The 25253-nt window shown below is 51.9% G+C and overlaps 2 protein-coding genes across 5 annotated transcripts in view; both read right to left on the bottom strand.

Moving 5' to 3' along the window:
• The window catches only part of SHISA6 (shisa family member 6), a gene marked incomplete at its 3' end in the record, with an annotated part of 243528 nt that extends 226522 nt beyond the window's left edge, over window positions 1-17006 (bottom strand). For all 4 annotated transcript variants that reach the window (XM_079903891.1, XM_079903890.1, XM_079903889.1 and 1 more), the window contains exon 1: window positions 16216-17006. In XM_079903891.1, the coding sequence (XP_079760017.1) occupies window positions 16216-16862 (647 nt within the window). In that variant the 5' untranslated portion in view covers window positions 16863-17006. The remainder of the gene's footprint in view (window positions 1-16215) is intronic.
• A 144-nt stretch (window positions 17007-17150) lies between these two features.
• Window positions 17151-25253, bottom strand: part of ADPRM (ADP-ribose/CDP-alcohol diphosphatase, manganese dependent) — a 388290-nt gene continuing 380187 nt past the window's right edge. The window contains exon 11 of the transcript XR_013824978.1: window positions 17151-17232. The gene's annotated coding sequence lies outside the window, so the exon portion shown is untranslated. The remainder of the gene's footprint in view (window positions 17233-25253) is intronic.

Raw genomic sequence — 25253 nt, forward strand, 5'->3', positions numbered from 1 at the left:
TCTCACCGTAGGAAAGAAAATTGGTCATTGAGGAAATGGGAAGCAGATTTTGTGAGAGAGTGGCTGCCGCTCTCAGGGTCAAAGAAAGGGACAGAGACCCCTTTGGGGTCGGAAGTGGGGGGAGAGAGAGGGACAGACAGTGACAACGAGAGAAAGGGAGCGACAGAGGGACAGAGGTGGAGACAGAAGGAGAGGGAAAGGAAACAAAGGGAGGGAAGAGAGTGACAGAAAGGGAGCCAAACAGATGGGAAGGGTGTCAGAGACTCAGAGCCAGAGAGAGGCCGAGGGAGAGGTGCAGAGATGACAGAGTAGAGAAGGATAACAGACAATGAGAAAGAGTCGGGGGGCGGGGAGACAGAGGGTCACAGATAGACAGGCAGACAGAGCCAGAGAGAAAATGGGACACAGAGAAACTCAGAGAAAGAATGAGATTCAGAAGGTGAGAGATAGGGAGATGGGATCAGAGAGAGACCTTCCCAGGGAAAGAGCATCTGGGGCTGAGAGACAGAGACGGGCCAGTGAGGAGTGAGGCTGGTTCCCAGCCAAGGGCAGCCCCGCGCCCCGTGCCCACTACAGAGGTCTAATTTAAGACCCTGAAGAATCTGGTTCTTTGTCCTGCTCATCCCAATCCCCCAATCTCCCCCTCCCCCAGAGCCACTTTGCTGCAATATCTGGATATAGGAAACAAAGGAATGCTTTTTGCCTGAATTATCTACCTAATTGCCTTGGTTCGCTGCACATGGACTCCTTGGCTTTCGTGGGTGTGTGGCGAGCAGGGGAGAGTTAATTAATTGGGCAGCAAATCTGAACAGGGGAAACAGTCATTCTGATCACTCAAGCCAGGAAATTTCTGCGTTCTTCAGGACTCGTTGCTTGTATATTAACCATCTGCAAAACTGAGATCCCATCTTACATATGGATAGCACTGAACACGTTCTAAGGGCTTTACCTGCCTTGTCCGGCGTGGCGGCCATGCTAAACCTGGGACCTTTGCAGCTACGGTTACCCCAATTTTAAACACTTAACTGAGGCTCAGACTAATTCTAGGATGAGAACGTGATGGAACCGAAATTTCAACCCAGGGCTTCTGGCTGGAGCCCTGATGTCCCTCTGCTCAGTGGGACTGCCTTTTATATACATCTCACTTTCCTAGGGACTGTCAGCTTGAATGAGTCCTCCCAGTCTCTCCAGCTGGGTCTGCTAATTTAGCAAATGCCAGTTAATATTAGGGTGTGGAGAAACAATTAGTCAATGAGTGGTTCAGGTCAAGACCAATTACTTATTCACTTAACACCTTGGTTAATGTTGTCAGTGGTCCCAAGGAATGAAAGTGCGTTTGAATTTCCCCAAGTGTTGAGTTATTGCAAGTCCTGTAGGGACCAAGCCTGGTCAACATTTCGATGTGTTGCCCCCTGTATTCAAGATATGAAATCTTTCTTAAAATGGCAAATGATTCCCTTAACATGAGAAAAATAAACAGAACCTTGGTTATAACTTTGCTTCATAGTCTTGCCAGCTTGGGAAATTAAGGGCTATAATTTATTGAGCCATTACTATGTGCCAGACAGAGTGCTCAACTCTTTTATGCATTATCTTATATAATCCTCAAAATGATCCTATACAGTAGGTGCTATCAGTAGCCATATTTTGCTGATGAGAAAACTAAGACTTTGAGAGGTCAGATATCTTGTCTGAGGTCACAGAGCTGGTAAGCGGTAAATCCAGATTTCAAACATAAGTAGCCTCTGTTACACTACAGAGGCTGACTTTATACCACTGAATTTTCCGTTCACCCATTTGTCCACCCATCCATCCATCCATCCATCCATCCATCCATCTATCCAACACCCCATCCATCCATCCATCCATCCATCCATCCATCCATCCATCCATCTTTCCTTCCAATCCTCCATCCACTTAATCACATTTATTTTTTCACCGACTGTGTTCCTGCAGTGGTCTCTGAACAGGAGATATAGAGCGTGTTCAATCTTTAGTAGAAAAATCTACCCAGACAGAACTCAGTGGTCACCCAACTGCCCATTTCTATTCACCTTAGTGAGTCATGACCATCAACAGCTATGAAAGTTTTTACACTGTCTTAGCGGGCAACCTTCTATCAAATGAAATTCTGAGTAGAACGCCAATATACTTCTTTAGACTCCTGCTGTGCATGAGGCCAGAATAAGAGCCAGAGCCCTACTCTACCAAGTTCTTACCCTCCATTCAGCAGTCCCTGGACTTCACGGAGCTTCCAAGTTTGAAAACAAACGTGGCCAAAGAGTGTCAGATAAAAACTTGGAATTGTTTTTTCCCGATCTTCACTCACGGAGCAGGGGGTAAAACTTCAGTTCCCCCCAAATGAAGTGGGGAAGCTAGGAACCCTAGTTTATTGATAAGTCTTTTTGAGCTCAATTAACATGCTGTCCATGAAGACACCATGAATATCTCTGCTCACTGAAGTGGAACGAATGGAAACCAGCCTTCTGCCTCTGCCACGTCTCTGGATCTGAGAGCCACATAGATGCCACGGAAGGGAGGAAATCAGTTCAGCTGGTGTTCGGTAAGTTTTTCCGTGCCAAGAGCAAGGCAACCTGCAGAGTTAAGACCCCCTAGTCAGGACCTTTCTCTTTTCGGGAGCAGTAGGAACAAATTTATGCTGTTGGATGGGTATGAGAGAAGGCCGAACAGATGAACTATTCCACGAATAAACTATTCTGCTTAATGTTTTTGTTCCTAAGGACTAATGAGAACACTCTTGTTTTTGAAGAATTTTCTAATAGCATTCCTGCCTAATTAAGTAGCATATACTGAATATAATTACTTTAAAAAAAAAAAAAGCAAAGTTCTTCCATGAGAGTGCCACCAATCTAAACTTTAGTTCTCTTCACAGAGAAAACTCCATAAAATATAGACAATCTAGGAAATGGAATCCTATAAAAACTGGAGAATGAACCACGGAAGATTCTGATAGCTACTTCTGTGGTACTTCTCCCAGAAGTAGAGTGTAGACGTTCTACTCCGGTTAAATAAACTATTCTGGTTACGTGAGTCCCGGATGACTGAGCTTTTCCTCGACTCTGCCACTCCGGGAACAGCTAGAGTTCTCTACCCTCAGTCTCATCCTCATCTACTGGGCAGTCAGGGTGCTTTTCTTCTCTGAAACACGCACTCCGGACAATTGAAGTGAATATATTTTTAATAAACACGGACCGAGGAGAATGGCTTAATTTAGTTCTCCTTTTTTCTGGTTCTCTCAAAGTCCACTTGAAAAACACAGCTGCCGGCTTTGTGTGTGCACAAGACCGCTCTCCGCACACACAGAGGCTCCGAATGGACGGGGAGAATCTCCTTTGTTGTGATAACAATGTTTGTGCATCTGCACCCAGCCGTTCTGCAGGTCTGAGTTGTCCCCGGCACAATCGGAATTCATCACGGCCAATAAACACAGCCGAACTTAGCAAGGGAAAGCTCGGCCTGCCTGCTTTGTTTTCCAGGCCAGCAAGACAAGTCACTGCATCCCAATGAGCGCCTGACCTGGAGCTGTCCCTCGATGACGAGCCGCAGCTAGGTACAGGGTCGACGTGCCTCCCCCGGGACCCCAGTCCATCCCTAACGGCGTCTCCTCCACACACGCCATCCCTCGCCTCATGAATCACGTGAAAATTTACCCGGGCCTGGGAAATTCGGTAGCATCTACACCAAGCCTAGACTTCTTCAGAGATATGTGGACTGTTGGAGCCTGAATCAAAGATCTGGACGTGTCAAGGTCAGCTACCGTTTGGACCTGGGAGAACAAAACTGCTACCAAGACTTGTTAGCAGGGTCGCTTGGGCAGCCAGGTGATAGATGAGTTAATAAATGCACCTACGGCTGCTCTTACTGTTGCTACCCTTGGTGTCATTTTCCTGACTTGCTATAAACACAGACGTGAATCTACAGGAGACGCAGAATGAAGGCGGTATTGCCCACTGGCTAAACGCAGGGATTCTGGAGCCAGAGCACCTGAGTCAGAATTCCGGCCACTCAGGATACTGGTGATCTTTAGGCAGCTCCTAAGTGCCCTGTGGTTCTGTGACCTTGTTGAAAAAAATAAGGCCAAAATAATAAGGCCAAAAATAACGTCTACCTCTTAGGGTTATCATGAGGACTAAATGAGTTCATATTTGTAGAGCACTTAGAACAGAGCCTGGCACCTCGTAAGCACTAAGCATGTGATTAATACATCAATCCAAATACAGCCTCCCCGTGTCTAGGGGCTCAGCCAACAGAACCACAACGAAAGTCCATGTGTACAGGTGCAAGAGGGGCGTCTTCGCGGGCTGACTCAGCAATGCCAGATGGCAAAACTCCTGGTGTGGCGGGGGAGCCACGTGGCACGGCTGTGGCTACGGGTCATCCTGGAAGGGACCACCTACATCCCATACTTTCCACTCAGGCCTAAGGTCAGAAATGCATCTGCTCACACACCAGCTTTTGCTAAACCCTGAACCTGGACTCTGCAAGCCAAGTGCAAAGAGAGTGTCTATTTGTTTTCTTCCTGTGAGGCCATCACAAATCGTGCTTCCGCGACCAGGCAAGGAAACTTCGAGATAAAAACCAAAGGGATTCACATCATGGGCAAAACGAATCAGGATCCTGTTGGGGTATTAAAAGGGCAAATGGGTCAAATGGGCCGGGGCAGCATTTTCTGCAAAAGACTCAGTTATTTTTTTTCTTCCTTCTCCCTACCTCCCTTTTTCCTTCTTTTCTTTCTTCAATTTTTTTTTCTTCCTTCTATAAAAAAAATTATAAACATCATTGTCATTTCCAAGTTCAAGTACCTTACCATCAATGCCACTATTGAAAGGGTGGGGTACACAAGGGTGGGGTTGCCCTCATGCCAGGGAAGTCAATATTGGCTTCCCATGAGAATTAACTGGAATTGCGTCCTAACAATAGAATGGACCACCTCCAGGGGGAGGGGGAGCCCCAGCTCTAGATGCAGCTGGTGCGCCCAGCAGGAGAGGCATGAAAGCACCTCATCAGCCCCTTTCACCCAAGACAGTCTATGAGTTTAAGATGCTAGAGACAAGCATTCCCGTGAGGCCACGTGAAGACAGCTTTCTTATGTGAACGGAATGTTGGAGGAAAATGCATTTTCTTCTACACCACAGGGCTGTTGCGTCTGAAAGGACAGACTGCGTTCCCGAATTTCCCAGGTGTGCGGGAGATCAGAATGGGCCGGAGATGAACACACCTCCACAACTCGATAGCCCTCAACCCACAGCAGGGCCAACAGGCCAGAGGGGGCCGAGGGGCTCACCCAAGGTCATGGGCACAGGAAGTGACAGAAGTTGCCGTTAGCCTGCCTATCTCAGGAAGTGCTCTAAGGCAGGGAAAGATGGATGACGGCCTCCAAGAGTGAGGGAAAGGGGGCTTTGCTAGGGGTCCCTCAAGAGCCTCAAAAGCAGGCAAAGCAAGGGAGGTCCGTGTCCTCTTCCATAAGGGTGCATCTAGGCACATCCTATCTTGTCCTACCGTGGTGTTGGGACAGCGATGCAGGAACAGGCAATAGGGAAAGAATGGAGGGAGGAAAGACAGAGATCTCTGTCCTCTTATCCCCCAGAGACAGGGCCGACTGTGCTAGGTCTGTTTTCGGGACCCTAACCTCTTGTGCCCATCTGGTCACCCTGTGGCAAGATGGAATGAGGGGCGCCCTGGGCGGTGGCATCGTCCGTCACAGAATTCTCAAAGCCAAACGCGAGAGAGTTTCTGGATTCTAGAAATTCGGGGAAATACAAAGAAAGAAACAAGAAACAAGAAGAAGGGAAATAAGCGGTGGCCCCCAGAGGGAATTCGAGAGGGAATTCGAAGCAGCCTTACAGGCAAGTATCACCAATTCAGCAGAAACGGGGGCAGGCTAATCCCAGTCAATAAAACAGACAAGGAAATTATAAAATGCTTTAAAGGAAATGCATTTTTACTGCTTCCTGGGCCACCGCAGGATTACAAACTAGGCTAAAAAAAAAACATTGATCTTTGGAGAGCTACTTTATTGAACAGATAAGAATGATTTGTAATTAGCATGCCAATTGTCTGCAGAAGAGCCTGCTTGAAAACAGTCCGTCTTTCTGCCTGGCGGATGCACCCTGCACAATCTCTGCAGTCTTGTCTGAGCTATTAATCTGTTCATCACAGCTTTTTATCAGAGAGAGAAAAGAAAAGCAACTTTGCCGAGGTCCAATTTGGATAAATTTTGAATTAGCAGAGTCTGAACTGATGCAGCTTAATGAAGTTACAGCAGGACAAGTTCAAGAAGGAGAAAGGGAGGGAGCCGGGAAAGGAAAAAAAGTCAACAGAAGAGGAATCACAAGAAGGACAGATGGAGAAAGCAGCAGCGGTGGACAAATACACCGAAAGGAACAAAAAGAAACATTTTAATGATGTGACTGAAGAGAGAGACAGAGAAGCCACAGATCCTCCGCTAAAAGCCAGGTTCTCTTCGCAAATGCTCAGAGAGGGTAAGAAGCTGGCAGCTGCGGACCTGAGAACAGAAAAGCTGCGTGATTTCTCATAGCACGAAGAGCCTTCGCAGCCACCGGGATAGCATTCCTGGCAAAGCTCAGGCAAATTTCTCAGGATGCAGTAAAAAGTCAGAGGGGGTCCAAGAGGGAGGCTGGAAACCAGATTCTTCCGAAAGGTCTGGAGCAGTCTCAGCACTTGGGCTGGGCCTCCTGCCTGGTCATTTCAGGAGGTGGGTTAACACGAGCCCGCCCTCAGCTGCCCAGATATCGGGGTGACTGAGGCCAGAGTCCCTACTAATAGGATCCGAGGCTGATCCGACAGCGGGAGGAGAAAAGCTCTCCTGGCAACAATTTCTTTGCTTATTAGGGGGTCAGCCCCCTCCATGCCCCTGGATGACGGCAGGCGTCTGTATCCCAGGACCTCAGAAGCGGGGGGATGGATGGATTCTGGACACACTCCTGAGCCTCCTTGCTCCATCCCTCCCCGCTGGAGCAGCAGGATGGAAGGAAGAGGGGAGAGTTGCCTGTCTGGGTGTGAAGCATCCTTCCCAGAAGAGGACATTTGGCTAAGGGAACTGAGACTCTGTCCAGAGGACAGATGTCCTAAGTAATGAGACTTTAATGACGGAGCTAATGGGAACAGGACACGAGACCACAGGCCAAAAAAGCGAGGAAGAACGAGAGTGTTCGTGAAGCCTGCAGAAAGCAGCGACTCCTCTCCCAAACACTAGGGAACAGGGCCAAGCTCGTAGCCACCCAGCGCCCGGCTGGAACCCAGCCTCCACAGGTCCCGAGATGGGGGCAGCAGCCCTGGACAAGTAGGACCAAGGGTTCTCCTGCCCCTCCGACCAGGGTGGGGCTGAAAACAATGCTCAGGACCTCCACACTCCCACACCCACCTCGATCCTTTGGTCAGGGACCCCTGCGCTGGAGCTGCAGACCCCAGGGTGTGAGCCCCGCCAGGGACCACCACCGTGGCCGTGACCACACGTGACCACCGCCACCAGCCGCAACAGCTGGAGCTGGAGAGCAAAACCCAGGGCTCCTTCCCTTTCACAGGCTTTTCAAGACAGAGGGCTTCAGGGCCCGAGAAGCAGAGAAACGCAGGGAAAGACTGAGGAATGAGGAGGCAGGGCGCGGAGAATTAAGACCAGACGGCAAAGAGCAGAAGTGGGGCAGAGAAGCAGGAGTGAGCTGGCCGGAATCCTGGGTCTTGCGCGCCCTGTGCTTGAGGTTATAAATGGGGCAGGGAGGGGAGCTGTGATAAACGGGGCTGTTGTAAGCCAACCGTCTCTCCATAATTAAAACTGGGAATGGCCCGAGGTCCATCTCCTCGCCCCCAAATCACTTCTTTTCTCTAGTGCCCCGTTACTCTCAGGAGCCAGGACTCCCGCAGAATTGCCCTGGGGTCCCTGCAATACTGTAAAGGTTTGCCGGGGGGCCGGGGAGTTGTTTTAAGGGTTTTTTTCAATTAAAACCCAGGTGGTTTGGTTCGTTTGTTTTTATTCTTTACGCCTTCTCTGTATTGTCTTCACAGCCCTCCACCAACCTAATCCGTTCTTGAAGAGGAGCCCTTTCACTGCCCTGGGCGCCTCCGTGCCCTGCGTGCAACGCAGGTGAGGCCACCAGCCCGGCACTGAGGTACCCTGGCCTGTAGGTCACTCACCCTCCAGTCCCTTACAGCGATAACGCATCCCAGGGCACGAGCGTGTGGGTCTCTGCTTTCTCAAGTAGTCTGAGTATCACTGACCCGTTTACATTCAGGAAGGGGAGAGCCAACTGCCTTGTCGGCCCCCAAAGAAGATAAGAGACCAACCACGGACTAGCTGTGTGACCCTGGGCAAGTTACTAAGCCTCTTTGAGTTGATTTTGTCATCTGTTAAATGGCCACCAGACCCAGGGTGGTGGAAGGATGCAGTGGGATAACGCAGGATGCCGGGTACAGAGGGAGCCCCGGAGAAGGGGGGCTCTTTGGAGTGTTTCCTGTTCCCCGCCCTGCTTCACCTATGTGACCTTGAGTCCTCATCTGACTGAGATCTCAGGTCCTCAACACCAGCTTCCTGGAGTGATGGGTGACGGCGCCCCGTAAGCTCCTGGGGGACAGAGTTTCCCCCTTCCTGACGCCTGAGCAGAGGAGGCGGGTGCCCAGCCGCAGAGCAGGACTCCTCCCAGAGTGCTCGAGAGTGACTCTTAGGGGGCGGGCAGGGTCACAGGCTCTGCCCCAGCCCCTCGCCACCCACTAACTCTTACTGGGAAGAAGGAATCCCGCCCCAGCTACAGCAGCACAGCCGCTGCTTCCCCAGAACCAAAGTGGAATAACAATTGGCCACAACTGCTGCACCTGGTGGCCCCTTGTCACCAGCCCTTAAACTCAGCCTGCCCCACCCTCGCTCCATTTCTGTGATCAACCTCGTGGAATGAACACACTTCTGGGGGGTCTGGGGAGGCGCAGGAAATACACATTAGGACTCTAGTGGCAACGCTCACTGGAAACCCCATCTTCCTGTGCTTGTAAACGCTTCTGCCTCGTCGATGGCTCTGTGGCCCAAGTGGTGACCTCGTCTGGATGCCAAACTGCAGAGGGGCTGGCACTCGGGTGGAGAGGAGGGAGGGCAGGGCACAGCCGGCACCTGGCTCTGACCCCAAGCCTGGCTGCACGCATCCCAAAGAAATCGGGTCCCTTTACCCTCAGAATCAAATTAAGAATCCAAGTTGCATTTCTCATGCAGAAATGTGGGACCATTTTTTAACCCTTTCTGGACAGTAATTTGAGCCATTTTCTGTATATTGAACCCCCTTCTCTCCCCCTCTCTCCCAGCTCCTCCGCTGTCTGCCCAGACACATGGAGAGAGCATGAAGCTGATTTTCTTAAGGTCGGTAATTATCCTTCAGTGAGGGGAGGGGCTCCTTCCTAGTGGTCCTCACGCGCACGGGGCTCTGATGCCGGGCTGCCGTTCAATACCGGGACGCCTCCTCCGGGCACCTGCCTTTGGAGGCAGCTGACACGGCCCCTGGGCCAGCAGGTCTCCTTACCGGAGACACCCTTCATTTCTGATCAATAACCAGCCAAACACCTATTTCATCCATCGGCCTCCGCCCCATGACATCGCTGCTTACAAGAATCACATCTACCCTAGGAGGATAAAAATACGCTACCGTCATGAAAAGTCAAAATAGCATGCATGGGCTCTGAGAGCACTTGCGAGAGAGGAACCGTGGCAATATTTCCCCGAGAAGAATCAGCGTGTGGCCTCCCAAAGTGACTGCTCAGAAGGGTGACACATTAGGATAGGTTCTTTCCAAGGAGGACTTGGGCGCAATGCAGGCAAAAGCCCCGAACTGCATGCCACAGACGTTAATTTCTCATAATGATGGGACCCAAATGTCCAGCTTCATTAGCCATCCTCCCCAAAGCTTCTCTGAAGCCCTCACCTTGCATTCACCCTGGCCCTGCGGTCTCTCAGCCCAGAGCTGAGAAAGGGCAGGACAAGGCACCAGTTAATGTACGTCTGTGGGTCACAGAGCTGTCTTATACGTAGGGAGCCATCCCGGAGGACAAAGCTGAAATCACTCCCTCTCAGGACCACGGGATGCCTGGGGGGAGCTCTGGTCTCCGGTTGGTCGGACCAGGTCGCACCTGGTAGGTTTCAGCATCCCCGCCCATCTCTGGGACAGAGAGAAAGCATTCACAGCCCGTCTTTTTCATTACAGGTTTCTGCCCATAGTTTTATCCAGTGACCCATTGCTCTGGTTCACAACTCTTCGGCTTGTGCTATATTTTCCTTCTTCAAATGGGCTGCATTACTCAAATCTTATGAAAAGATAATAATAATAAACTTAGAGCAGGGTATTGCCCTTTACAAAGGAATTCGGAGAAACTGTCAAGGACCAGGGAAGATGAACGGAAATCATTCTAGTGGATGGAAAAATTGAATGAGAAAAAATATAGGGAAGCAAGAGAAGGCAGAAGGCTGGCACTCACATCTCTAAATATCTGAAAGTTATTTGGACATAAAGTAAAACAAAATAGATTTCCACTGGGCAAGAAGACGAGGCTGTGGCCCAGGATACCCGCACACCGGCTTCTATAGTTCAAGATCCCTGAGGACCCTTGGCATCGTCACCTGGCCTCCCCCGGCTTCAGCTGCTTGGCTTACAAAATCAGAGAGTTAAGTTCAACGACCTGCCCACGATAAAAATTCTATGGTTCTGTAATGCATGACTAAATAATAGAAAGCACTACTCTGCCTTTTCAGAACATTCTGGTTTTACTTCTAGAGATAAAAAAAAAAAAAAGAAGACGAGGTTAGCAATCTGTCCTGAATGGGTGTAAAATAAGCCTGCTCAAGGCCAAGGGCCTGAGACCCTCGGAAGGGTTGCTGGTAAACCCCCCGGCCAACCCCTCTTCCCCGTCTGCAACATTCAGGAACGAAGATGCTGGAAGTGGGGGGTCAACAATGTGACTCGGGGAAAAATAACAGGTAGCGGTTTCCTAAGGTAGAGAAAAGAGGCGACAAAAATCACAGCAGACAGTATTTTTAAAATGAACTTCACCTAGGCCCTCATATAGTCCGTCAGAGCTCCCTCCCCTGCCACCCATCTGAGATGGTCTATACACAAGGGAGTTCAAACCACAGTACTGTAGCTCCACGGGATATATACTGTCAAGGGATGTACCGAGAATTGTAAGACAAAATGCACTTGAATTCACCCTAATGTCAAACAGACTGTGCAGGACTTTGGTGGTGGTGGGGGGGGCGGGTGGCAGAGAAGGCCAGTGGTGATTGGGTGTAACTTCTAACACGCGGTGGGGACTCTGGCTGATGACGGTGGCAAGCCGGAGAGTGAAGATCTCAGGGCCATCCTGGCAGGCCCCGGAAAAGCCGGCAGGGGCACTGGGAGGATGAAGCTTCTTTCTGCGTAGCTCCCTTCTCTTCTGGATCCCAGGGTACGTCTGTCTGGGATCACCTCTTTCGGTCAGCTCACTTTTTCAGCTCCTCATCACGACTTCCTGCACAACTGATCTGAAATCGACTGCACGCTCACTTGATCTCTCACTAAAACAGGTTGGAAACAGTGCGCTGGACTTTTTCTCCTCCTGTGTTGTGGCAGCCGAGAGAACTGTGGGTCAAGTCTTAGTAACTCAGCAGCAGATTCCTCCGAACGAATGTGCTCTGGCCGTGGGACAGGGTTGTGGGCAGGGAAAAGGGACCGACGTGCATGCCTTCTGGGGCTGGGGGGAGGTGGGAGAGGCCAGGAAGACAGCAAGCAATGTTCCAGGGTGGGCTGTCCAAGGGCGGGGCTTTTTGCATGGCTGACCTGCTCCATGGAGAATGAACTCTGCTTTGCCTCGTGGGTCAAAGGTAACATACACTCGACAGGCTTACATTTTATAATCTGAACTGTTCCTTGCCCACAGCGGGTGGGCAGGGCTCATCTGTTGAATGAATACATATGCACGTAGCTGCAGGGGTCAGGAGGAAGCCAAGCACAGATCTGAGCAATGCCACCCACCTCTCTCACCTGATTACCTTCCTCCCTTTACTATTTTTGTTTCTTTCTGTCTTTCTGGTATCCTTCCCCGAACCCCTTCCTCCACAAGCCTTCTTAAATTCTTCCACAATTTCACTGCGTTCCCTTTGTGCATTTTTTTTTCTTACTCAAAGAAAATGGAAAACATGCAAGGCTAAGACCTTCAGTCCAAGGCAAGATGCTTTCTTTTTCTTTCCCAACAACTGCTATCTTTGAAGTTAAAAAAAAAAAAAAAAAAACAAGTTGACTCTCAGTTTAGATCAATTCATTACAGTGAGCCCAACGTGCTTCAAACAATGGAGTGTTTGGCGTGATTTGACAATTCATTGCCCGGGAAGCTAGGAAAAGAGCTCACTAAATCAGCCGGCAGAGGGGTCCCGCTACTGCAATTACGTGGTCTGTGAGGACAAAACAGGGCTCTTGGGGTTTGTAATTAATTTCTGGAGGAAGAGAAGGTAGGACACAGTGTTCCCTTGGTGCTTCTAGAAACAAGCAGAGGAACCCAAAGATGAAGGTCCCTTTTGATGGCTACCAGGGTCGCCTCCTAATATGCTTCCTTTTCCCTTACAACATCGGTCATCCAGGTTTTTCATTCCTCAGCCCTGAGTACTTCTCCACACCAATCCCCACCTTAAATTCCTCCATCCTTCATGGATGGAGGCAGTGGGAGGACCCCGGGCACCTCTGGCCCCACCAACTGCACCTACGGCATCCTAGTAGCTTCCTGACTTATCTGTTGATTAGCCATCTTTTTAAAAGGCCACACAGTTCCTCGCTCAGAATGATTCTCATCTCCAAGACTCTGACCAATGAACACAGGGCGAGGAGGAAGGAACGGGTGGGAATGTGGGACGGCTGGTTTGGAGCCCAATGTCAACAGGGAGCCCGCCTCTGAGGCCGTGTCCTGGGCAGGCCCCTGTCCTTGCAGGCCATGGCAGCCCCTCACTGAAGAGGCAGCCCCAGGGAAGCACCGCAGAAGCCACTCGGGAAACACTGAGACGGGCGGACGCCTGCGGGCCGGCAGCATGAGCCTCAGCCCGGGCAGGTGGGAAGAAGGGCTAGGTGAGGCCAAGATCCTGGTGGGAAATGGGGTTCTGGGTGGGAAAGGTGGGCACCCGACGTCCAGGGCTCTCCAGATCCAGAACTCGGCTCCACCTCTTTCCCCTCCCTGAAGTCCAGCTGAGAGTCTGTGCTCACGTGCTCTGGCGTGAGAGGCGATGATTGCCCCACAGACACGGGGGGGGGGGGGCGGGGGGGGGCACGGGGTGGGACTTCTCACACAGATGGCAAGGTGTAATCACTTCTGGAAAAGACTAAATCTTCCTCCCTGTGGGGGCTGGAGAGGGAAGAAGAAAGCCCGCCCTAAGGGGGACAGAGGAGGCAGATGGCTCGTCCTAAGGCAGCATCTTCCTTTTCACCCTTCTAACACTCCCACAAACATCCCTCCCGCTCAGCCCCTTTGCCCAACCACCATCTTCGCAGAGGCTCACATGCTGCAATCAGTGAAATGATCTTTGCCTTTCCAGAAAGGAAATGCCTTTGCTGAACTATTTCAAGGAGTACGGAACCGAGCACACGACCCACCTCTTCTGTGGACCTCTGAAGAGTATACATTCCTTCTCCTTCACTTTCCCCAGGGAGGACCCATTATGGTGTGAATATCTGTCTCCTTCTCCATCCTTCTCTCTTTTTCCCGACCCCAGGTCCCCAACAAGGCAACCTGGACCCCAAACTCCCTGAAACAGCAAGCAACGACCTCTGAGGCGTGAGCAAAGTGGGAGCGTGGTGATACCACTCATGCACGCCTGGGAGTCGGGGGGCTGCGCCTGCAAATGTGCACACGCACCCCGACACGCCCGGGAAGGGAGAGGCTGGGGTGGGATGTCGCTGTGCCTGAGTTATCCAGGATGGAAAGATGTTTCCCCGACCTGCCCAAGGTCATTCAGGGAGTGTCCCGGATGGATCGCTCGTGCTCTGTCCTCTCTCCCACGCCACTCCCAAACACGAAGACAGGCTCCGTCCCCTACCTAACAAGCATCAACATGATGGCTTCCCAAGCACTGAACAGGCGAGACTGCAGCTGCTGGAAGAGGTGCTGTGAACTGAATAAAATCAGGAGGTGAATTTGCGGGAGAAGCAGCCCACATTTACATAATGGTCTGAGGGCTGAGATGCATCGCCCTTCCCTCGGCTGCCTCTCTTTCCCAACCTCGGCGAGAAACTGCCCCCACGGCATCACCACTGAGGCGCACACCTGAACACACACTAGTCACCCTAGTTTGGAGTGGGCTGGGGAGTCAGCATGGTGGGGGGACAGTGACATCTCCAAGGTCAAAGTCCGCAGAACGCAGGCCAACGCCAGCATCGAGAGGCCATCAAGCATCCTCCCAGGTGATGATGAATAAATTCAGTAGGAGGTGGAGGGCAGGGCAGGGGGCAGGTCTCCCCAAGGGTGCAGAGGAGAACGGCTCGGGGAAGAGAGAAACCCAAAGAAAGCTTCGTGGGAATCCACTGGCAGGAGGTGTGATGAGAGGCCAGAAGCACAGAAGAAGGGGAAGGTGAACAACCAAGGGGACCAGAGGCAGAGGCAGAAGAACCAGGCACATCTGCTTCAGGAAGGGGACCAAGAGAGGGAATTCTTTGCCAGACAAAACCCGAAGGAGGGAGCGTCTTGTCCTGATTTTGCTCTCTCCATCCCACCGACCCTCTGCTTTTAAGAGCCAGCACTGACCACATGTGCCACGATTCTTCCATCATTTTCCAGGACCAACCAGCCACAGGCTTACTTACTTCAGGGTTAACGAGCGAGGCTGAGAAACCCATCTCCTCTCAGAAGCACCCGATCCCAACACCTGAGTTTGTCAACGTGAAAAGTACCCACACTTTGTGGATTTGACTCAAAATCCGCCAGAGAGTATCATCTTTTCTCAACACCCACAGTATCCAGGGGGGAAAGAAATCACGCCCAGAAATTTCTATCTGCCTTTCTCTCTCTTCAACAAGGTACAGGTGACTAATGTCCGCAGCAGCGGGGGAAGGTTTTCAGGTCGAAAGGATAACAGGCAGAGTGCGGAGATGAGCTACAGCTGTAGGGCTGGGGTGCGGGCCTGCCGGGCAAACTCAGAGAAACTGGTCTGGGCGGTGTGGGGTGGTCCCGATTACTACGGCAGTGCCCACACCATGTGCCAGGGATGGAGGCATGTCCCGGGGCAGGGTTTGTTCCTTGAAAGACTGTTGAACCACGTCCAGCCGTTCATCAGCACGAGGGGACTGGAAGCAGAGCTGAGTTTGCACCCACTGGGCACATCATTAACAGAGTTGTAAAGAGAAGCCGGTTTCCCGTTCCCAAGGGGCGCTCAGGGAGCCGGAGGGCGGGGTGGGAGGGAGGCAGTCAGGGTGGAACCCTGCACAACCATATTTCAAGCTCTTGGCATAAGTTTCGGTGGGAGGCAGCTCCCACTGCCTCCCTATGGAAACAGTGAAAGATGCCCACCGGGTTGAACACAGCAAGAAGTGTTAACTCAGAGAGTTCTGCCCACAGGGTTTAAAAGAACAAGTCCTCCAGTCTCAGCGGGAAAACGAAGCATCCCACTCAGCAGGATGCAATGAATAGACACCATATGCCCTTGGTCAAGATGGAATGGTTAGATCTGCATTCCTTGTCACCCCAGGAGACTTCTTTTCCGTATCACCCGCATCTCCAACACACGGGAACACCCAGTTCACACTCTTTTCAGTAAGGTTCCAACATCGTTCAATCTCCTACATCCAAGATGATGCTCTGGTTTGACTCAGAAAACCGAATGCAGTAAGAGCCTGCACCGAGGCGCCCACCTGCCTTGAAAACTACACCCTGGACCCCTACCCAGGCTTACGGAATGTGTACAATTCTTAGACTCAGACTCACGGACTCCACCACTCCCTACTCTGCCCTGCAAATCCCCCTACCAACCAAAGCATGCGTTCCCGGTTCTGAGGAAATGGAGAAGAGGGAACAGAGGCTCCGATTTATTGCTTGTCAAAGAGGCAAGGGGTGCTCAGTTGACTTAAAAGAGTCAAGAGAGAGACAGAGACACAGAGACTCGGGGAGGGGGGGATGCCAAGAGGACAGGGAAGCCTGGAAAGAGGGGTGAGGCCGCCGGGAGTCTGGGGCCAGGCCCCGGGCGGCCGCGCTCACCTGTGGATGTTCATCTCCCGAGGAGGGCGGTGGGCCTTGTCGTACGAGACCTTGGCGAAGACGCCGGCCACGATGACGAAGGCGATCACCCCGCAGGTGATGTAGACGGTGAAGTTGGTCTTGTCCTTCTCCGGGTCGTACTTGTTCTCGGGCCCCGGCGACACCACCTTGGTGCTGGGCGTCTGCACCCACACCGGACTCTGGTAGTTGGTGCACTGGCGCTGGTCCAGCTTCTCGTGGCGCTTCTTGCAGCAGAAGCGGTAGTAGCAGGTACCGCAGCAGTACAGGTAGCCGCTCTCGCTGTTGTTGCACTCGAACTCCTTATCGTACTGGCCGCTCACGTCGTAGTAGCCCCAGCACGTCTCGTAGGTGACGGGCGCGCTGGCCGCCGCCGCCACCGCCGCCGCGGGCTGCCCCCGCCGGCTCCCCGCCTCCGGGCCACCGGGCGCCCGGACGGTGCCGTTCAGCTCGCGGCCGCCCCGGGCCAGGGCGCCCCCGGGCCGCCGGCCCCCGACGGCCGCGGCGCCGGCGCTCAGGGTCCGGTTGGCGGCGCGGCCGCGGGCGCCCCAGGCGCCGGGCAGCAGGTCCAGGGGCTGCAGCGAGAGCAGCGGCAGCAGCAGCAGCAGCAGGAGGCGCCGCAGCGCCATGGCGGGGCCGGGCGGGAAGGCGCGGGGAGGCTTCCGCGGCAGGCCGCTCCCCGTGCCGGCCGGGCTCCGAGGGGGCCGCGCGGGCCGGGCTGGCGGCGCGGGGCGGTCAGCGGCGCCGGGGCGATGGCGCCATCGGGGCGCGTGGGGCGGCGGCGGCGGCGGCGCGCGGTGCGCACGGACCAGCCCGGCGCGGGCGGCCGGGACTCAGGCTGCGCGCCGGCTCCGCGCTCCCCACGCGGGCTCGGCGCGCCTCCCGGGCAGCCCCATCCCCCGCCGGTGGCGGCGGCGGCCCCGCGCGCGGCTCGGCTCAGGCGGGACCCGAAGCGCGGCTCCCGGCGGCGGCTGCGGCGTGGTCCCGTCCGGGCGGGTCCTGCGGGACAAGACGGGGAGATGGTCACGGGGTGGGGCGACTGGGAGGCGGGCGGCGGGAGGGGAGGGAGCGCGCAGCCCTCGAGGAGCGAGGCTGGGGCCGGGAGGGGCGCGGAGCCCGCTCCCGAGACGGGGCCCCGAGGCCCCGGGCGCACGGGCCGCCCGCTCCCCGGCCGCCAGCCCCGCGGCGCGCCCGCGCCGCCGCCGCCGCCAGCTCCCCGGGACGGAGCGGGCGGCGCCTGGGGTCGGGCGGCGAGCTGGGGAGCGCGCGGCGCCCGACCTCACTCACTCACCATGCCCGGCTGCGACTGCAGAGGCGGCGGGGCGGCGACCGGAGCGAGCGGCCAAGCCGGGAGCCGCCTGCACGAGTGCCGGAGAGTGTGCGAGAGGAGCGAGGGAGACACCCGCACACGCGGGAGCGCCGCGCGGGGAGGGGCCGGCCAGGGCCGGCGGGGGCGGCGGGGGAGGGGAGGCGAGCGGAGGGGGGCGCCGCTCACCGCCGCCCACGTCTCCACGCCCGGGCGCCCGGGGGAGGGGGGGGCTCCTCTTCGCCGCTCCCCGCTCGCGGCGCCCGCAGCTCCGCGTCACCAAAGCCCAGGACACCGGTTCATCAACGCGGCCAACAGGGGCCCGGGAGCCGGCCTTTGGCGGGGCCAGGCCCCCCTGTCCGGGCCCGGTCCAGCCCTCGCGGCCGCTCCCGCCCCACCCCAGTCCGTGCGTGCGGGGCCCGAGCGGGAGTTGGGGTGTCTGCGAGCCTTTGCCTCTCCCTAGTGGCGACGCTCGCAGCGGAGGGAAGCGGTCAGGCCCATTGCTACAGGTTCCTAAACTGAGACCAGGGGTCAAGTCGCTCCTCTGAAGTTACTGGGCTACCAGCGAGCAGGGACTGCGCGCTCCTCCTCTTGGGCACTCTGCTGCGCACCCAGCACACAGGCAGCCCCAGCGCGGGAGAGCACCTCATTGCCTCTTTCCGGGGACTTTCCCCAGAGCGTTCGGGAAGAGTTAGGGAAGCTCTCCTAGCCTCTGAGCCTCAGCGCTGAAATTCCCCCGCTTTAGCTGATGGGGGCGGGGGCGGGGTGGGGAGGGGGAAAAGGGGCGTTCCTGCGTGCTTACTGCTTGGGTCTGGGAAAGGAGGCCTGAGTCTAACTTTCAAAGCCATGAGGCCACCCAAGGGGGAGTTACAATCCTCATCTTTGACCTGAGGGGGTGGAGCTGGGGGCAGGAAAATGAGAACAAAAAGCGACGTCCAAAATTCTGCCAACAGTTCTGGCCCTTTGAGCAAGTGCCCAGGTACTTAGGTTGAAGGCAGGGGACAGTTCATCAGTGTGTGGGCAGTAGAGATTGTCCCCAGAGCTGTCCATTCAGTCTCACGTGTGACCCAAATCAAGGATCCCCCATGCAGGAGTGGCAGAACGCCTCTTCTCAGAATCCGGAATGGATCAATTGGAGCTGAAACCCAGATTCCAAGGCCCCCGAGGGAGACCTCGATCCTAGGATGGGAGGTTCACAAACTCCCCTGGCAGCTCCCCACTTGCTTCTATCTCTCCATTTCCTGCCTCTTCCCCTGCACCCTCTCCCACTCCCCCAATTCTCTCTACTCAGCTGCCACCCTCTTCTTCATGATTCTGTTCAACAAGCATTTATTTTAGTTAGTGCCTACTCTCCACCCAGCACTGTGCTGAGTGCTGAGAGAAAAGCTAAATAAGACAGTCCCTTTCCTCAAGGAAGGGGAGCTTGTAAACCACTGGGGAGGCAGACAACAAATGATGAACTTAGCCATGGTTATGTCCCATGACAAAGGTGGGCACCGAGTGTGCTCTGAGAGGCACCCAGATGACAGGCACCCAACCTAGCCCGGGAGGGGAAAGGTGGAATCGAAGGCAGTTTTCTCAACGAGATAAGGAGCAGAATCTCGAAGTTAATACAGCAAACAAGAGGGGAAGGACACTCCCAGCAGAGGGAGCATCATTCACAAAATCCAGAAGACAGGAGGCAGTGGGGTGTGCGAGCTGGGGAGACAGCAGCTGAGCATAAACTTGGAGGGAGTCTTCCAAATAAAGCTGGCAGAAGAGGGCTGTATCCCCTGCCAAAGAACTTGAATTTATTCTGCAGCTGATGGAGAACTATTGGTGGGTTTTACTCAAAGGGAAGTCAGTCAGGTTTACATGTTCACTGGATCTCTAAGTCAACTGGAGTAAGGAACACTGGATGGGAGAAGAGAGATATGGAAGCCTTTCGGATAATCCAGGTAAAAGAAGATGAAGGGGTGAAGTAGGTTTCTGGTAGTTGGCGGTCAAAGGGCAGGTTCAGGACAGCATTCGTGATGGTCATGTGGAAATGCCTTTTAGAGCTCTAAGTGGTGCAATTCAGCACAAGCTCAGGAGAGCAGATAAAAGTATATATCGTAACACACACACATACATTTGGGAATCATAAGTACAAATCTTTTACCTTCAGACTATGTGCAATTTTAAAGCCAATCCCTTCCTTTTCTCTTCCCTGAGCTTTCACCTCCCCATCATTATTCCAAAATTGGGAGCTTCCTAGCAATGGGTAGAAACATGCCTTCTTTGCGTAGGACTCTAACAGAATTTGATCGGTGGCATTAAGTAAGGGAAATTACTTTGGTTCCTCAGACCACCCTCACAAATATGTTCTGAACCTCTGTGCTCATAGATGGTAGCATCAACAAACTCACAGAAAATAGCAGATCTCAGAATTGAACAGGATGTTAGGGGTTATCTATTCTAACTCTTATTGAATGCAAAACACTATACATCTTATTGACACTTCGCCCTTTGTAGCTGACCAGGCTGGTTGCCCACCAACATTCATTCCCCTACTTTCTCCTTCTAGTTTCAGTACCTGAATTGTTGACGGTATGGAAGCATCTTTCTGTTGCGGATGTGACTTATTAAAAAGTGCCTAAGAATCATCTTTTTCAACACCTATACATACAACTTCAGAGCGCTCGTAGGCTCAGGAGACAGTGACCCAATCCCTGGCTCTAGAAGACGGATCCCAATGGCATTGAGCCAATCATAATAATCCCATTGCCCTTGCCAGATTAGTTAAGAATGGATATGTGATCCAGCTCTGGCCAATGCTAAGTGCGGGAACTGTTGGGAGATTCTGGGGAAATTTTCCTTGCTCTTCTTTTTTAAGTGTTGTTTCCGTGGAGGTTATGACCATGGGGGGCTGAGGGGGTGAGGCAGGGGGGACAGAAACCAGTCATTAGTTGAAATTGATATTCAGTTTGATAGTCATCAGTGCTGCACAAGAAATATCTCTGCCCTTCCAGGCAGACTGTAGAATTGCAATTCCTGGCCCATTAGTGAGCAGGAGGGGAGAGTGACTTAGTACTACTGGTCAAAAATCCTGAGCAAAAATGGTGCATGTCATTTCTGAACCAGAGCATCCAGTTGCCGCTTTAAGACATGGGAGAGCTCTCGTTTTCTCCTGCCATGGTGACCAGCGATGCTCCAGGTGGGAGTGGCTTTGTCAGCCTGGAAGCGATGTCAGTGAGGAGGCCCCACCATGGACACGTAGCCTGAGTAAAACTGAACTCTTCTTAAAGCCACTGGGATTGGGTCTATTATTGCAGCGTATCTTAACCCATCCTGACTGATACACTGAGGATGACAGAAGGAACATCATGAAGCCATTCAGGGAACTTTGCCCTAGGCTCTCACAACTCCGATCTTCCAATAACGTAAGAGAATTAAGTTTCTTATGTCAAAGCCTCTTTGAATCCAGAGCTTTTCTTACGTGCAGCCAAAGGCATCCTGTGGATATAGCATGTATTTTCTGTCTCCATTCTGACTTAGGGTTTCCACCTAGCTATGGTAGACAGATGATGGCCACTCCTTCTCACAAGGGGTGGCGTCTGTCTGTCTTCCCTTTGAGGCTAGGCCAGCCTTTCGACTGGCTTTGCCTGATGGCACGTGGCAGAAGTGATGCCCAGCCAGTCTGAGTCTAGCCATTAAGAGGCCTGGCGCCGTCTTCCTTTGCATTCTTGAGATCGAGCTGCCATGTAAGAGGCGTGGGCTGCCTGTTATACTCTGTGAGGAGGAGCGAGACCACCATGACATGGAGAAAGACCCTGGGAGACAAGACGCCACCTTTGGCATTTGATTCCCAGTTGAGCCCCCAGCGGAACGCAGCAAAGGATGGGACCCAAGTGAAGCCAGAAGAGGAATCATCCGTCTCGGCCCCAGACAACCCACCGAATCATGAGAAGTGACAGACTGATGGTGTTGCAGGTGTTTGAAACCATCCAGTATTGTGATGGTTTACTACAACACAACAGACAGCTAAGTCCATCCACAGATCACAGCACAGACGCTGAACAGAAATGTATTGGGTGCAACTGCCAGCCACTAGATGTCCGAAGCTATTCTTCATGAGCTGCTGTATGAATTTGCCAGGGCTGCCATCACCAAGTACCACAAACCAGGTGGCTTGCAGAATAGAAAATGATTGTCTCGCAATTCTGGAAGCTGGAAGTCTGAAATCAAGGTGTTGGCAGGGTTGATTCCTTCTGAGTACAGGATCTTCTCTAAGTGTCTCTCCTTGGCTTGTAGATAGCTGTCATTATGTACACATGATGTTCTACTTGTATGCATGTTGGTCTCCATGTTCCCCTCTTTTTATAAGGACATGAGTCATATTGGATTAGGGCCCACTCTGATCACTTCATTTTAATTTTATTACCTCTTTCTCCAAATAAGGTCACATTCTGAGGCCCTGGAGGTGAGGACTTTAGCATATGAATTTGGGGGGTGGGAGAGGGGAGGCACAATTCAACCCATACACCTACTGCATGGAAGGGTGATGTGCTCTGTACAAAACATGATGAAAACGTGTGCAGATGAAGAAGAAAGGAAGAGAGGTCACGTTTGCCATCTTTTATTAGAGAATTGCAGTTTAGGTCACACTGGAAATGAGTAACTCTTTTTTTATACCCTTTTCAAGACTGAAGCAATTGCTCAAGAGAAAGAAAAGAGATTCCAAATAGGCAGCACAGGAAAGGGACTGCCTTCCCCTGGCATTCCCCACCTAGAGATGGAGTTAAGGAAGTTTGCATCCCGTCTAATTAGAACTCTAGAATTGTGGCATTTCAGAATTTGCAAGAATTCATATCCTCTAGACACTTTCTTCTAAGCAGACCTCTGGTTAGCCAGACAAGTGAGGGCAAAAATGACCTCAAATTATCCCTGTGCCTAGCCTGGCCCAAGGTTAACTCACTTCTGCATTCACTTATTCATTCTTTATCATTTATTCTACCAATTAGCCCTTCAATAAATATTTAATGAGCACCCACTATGTGCTAGTCCAAAATACAAACAAATAAATTATGCTTTCTGACTTGAAATCTGGAATCCTACATAGGGCCTCATAGAAGTGCCTTCCCTCTACCACATACCAGATGTGATCGACTAAATGTGTCCCCCCAGAATTCATATGTTGAAGCTCTAACACCATCCCCATGCCGTGTGAGGACACAGCAGGAAGGCAGCTGTCTGCAACCCAAGGAGAGAGCCCTCACCAGGCACCAACTCTGCTGGCACCTTGATTTGGATCTCCACTCTCCCGAAAGGGGAGAAATAAATTCCTGTTGTTTCAGCCGCCCAGTTTTCGGTATCTTGTCATGGCAGCTGGAGCTAGGACACCAGAGATTGAGAGGCAAAAATAAAAAGGTTTGAGAAGACTTCAGAAATGTTTTTCCCCCGAGCTGAGTGTCCAGCAGTTCCCTAGGACACAGACTCTTTTAGTTAGGTCGTGAGCTACACTACCAGGAGGATGCCTTAGCAGATTCAAAGCACCTTGGAGACATGCTGGAAACACAATTGAAGAGTCTAATGTGTGGGCCACATGTGAGCTCAACATCTTAACAGCTTCTTGAGAAGCTCTCCTTAAGGGGCTGCTTTCCTACTGTGATCATCTAGGGCTATCAAATGTGGTTTTCTCCACGTTTGTTGTGACATTATTAGCAAAGACAGGTGAAGATGCATGCACTTTTATACTTTTAAGCCCAAGACGTAGAACCCTACTGTTAGAATTGGTCTAGCTATTGTGACTGTCTTAAGAATAAGGTCACATTACAACACTAAATGATTGAGAGTTTGGGGCTTTCCCCCCTTTTAATGTAGGTAAAGCTCTTCTGTATCCCCAAGCATGTACTGAGTCACAGAGTAGCTCATTTTAGTTGTGTGTTTCCTGGGTAAACTTGTACCGAATCATTTTCAAAGGAGACGTTTAGCTGGATCTATGGAATGTGATTTATCTACATAACATTGCATCCAGTCACTCCTTATGGTAGGACAGGCTGTAACAGTGTTCTCTGCTATGATGCCCTCCTCCTGTGCCCAGAGCAGACATCACTAATCAATTAACGAACCCTTTCCTGCTGAGACCAGGCATAGCCTCAGAAAGCCCTTCCACACACAAAGCTCCAAATGGCCAGCAGAGATTAACTATAGCTGGAATTAGTACGAGAAATAAATCCTATTTGCCTAATAGCTCAGTGAGAGGCGACAGTCATAGTGGTTCAAGCATAGTTCTGTTACTTTATGTAGGTGTGGTTTTAGAATTCTGTTCCAATTATACAGCGTTATTGCCCCAAACAGAAACATTTATGAAAGGAAGGGGGTGAGAGGGTGAGGGACACCAACGTCATTGGTCATTATGTGCTTTTTACTGAAAGACGTCACTGATTTACAGCTAGAAGAAATGCACACCGGGGTTAGCACTTCCCGAGGAAAGTGATAATGAAGTGTTTGCCAAACGAATGCCAAAGATAATCATCATACAGCCTCTCTCAGATATTCATGTGCAGATTCTGTGCATTGCTATTCCATTTTCTCTTCGGTTGTAATTTATTGATATTTTATTCCAAACCACCAGGGATTAACATACAAAAATATATTTCCCTATAAAACTAGGAAGCCTGTTACGAGCGCATTAGACATAGATGGCATAGGGTTCGTATCAACCTGTGTTCTGTGTCAGTACAAACTGTTTTTCATACTTCTGCGTCCTACCTTTAGATCATGCCTTTTGTGTCTATTGTGTCACATGGGTTACCTTGAATTCTGTTTCCGACTTCCAGGAAGTTAAACCTGCCATAGGCAGTAGTGCCTTCAGTAGAATAGGTACATGTGATTTAAAACAACCCGCTAAAAATGGTTGGGGTAGCTTTTTCCTTTAAAGGGGAAAAAAAATTGAATTCACTAATTGGATCTAACCCACTGATCTAATCCAATTGACTGGGCACAAATTGGTCATTAATATAGACAAATGAATAAACAGCAATTCTTGATTCTGTTTCAGAATGTAGACACTATCTGGATGGACCATCTGTTGGGTGAGTGCCAAGCTAAGGGTGAATCACTGAAGAGACGGATGCCATCATTAAAATAACTGAGGTAACTGGGCTGAAAGGACCAATTTTGTTGTTGTTAACTCCCATCAATTTTCAAAATTACTAGTTTGATCCTGGAATGACTTCTGTGGACAGAGGTCCATTCTGACATGCTCAGTCTTGATCAAGACATTGAATAACCCCATCTTCAGACATAACCAGTGTGCAGATAGGTCCTGCAGGAGCCAGGAAGCAATTAAAGGAGGGAGGGCTGGCCTGAAGATGCTCGGCGAAGGAACTTCTGGAGATAGTTGGCCAGAGAGCCTGAGAACTATTTCTTGACCTTGGCTTGAGGGTCTGATTTTCCAACTTATTTTTCAAGTCCTGGCTCAGCCCCTGATGGTGCCTGTTCGATTTTACCTTCATATCCCAGCTCCCAGCCCCAACTCTATCTCCTAGAAGCCCAAGCTTGGGGAGTGGAGATGAACTCCTTCCAAATCTTTCTATCCGAGGAGTCACCAGGTGCTGAAGGACAAGGCCATGGTGGCACTGGTGTGGTGACAGAGATAGCTCCTGGGTTGTAGACACTACAGATCAAAAGAGAGAAACCGGGGCCAGGGTTATCCTGAGACAGACAACATTGGAGTTGTGTTCAGGCCTTT

Source organism: Stenella coeruleoalba (genome assembly GCF_951394435.1).
Source record: "Stenella coeruleoalba genome assembly, chromosome: 19".
In the NCBI taxonomy this organism is placed as follows: domain Eukaryota; kingdom Metazoa; phylum Chordata; class Mammalia; order Artiodactyla; family Delphinidae; genus Stenella; species Stenella coeruleoalba.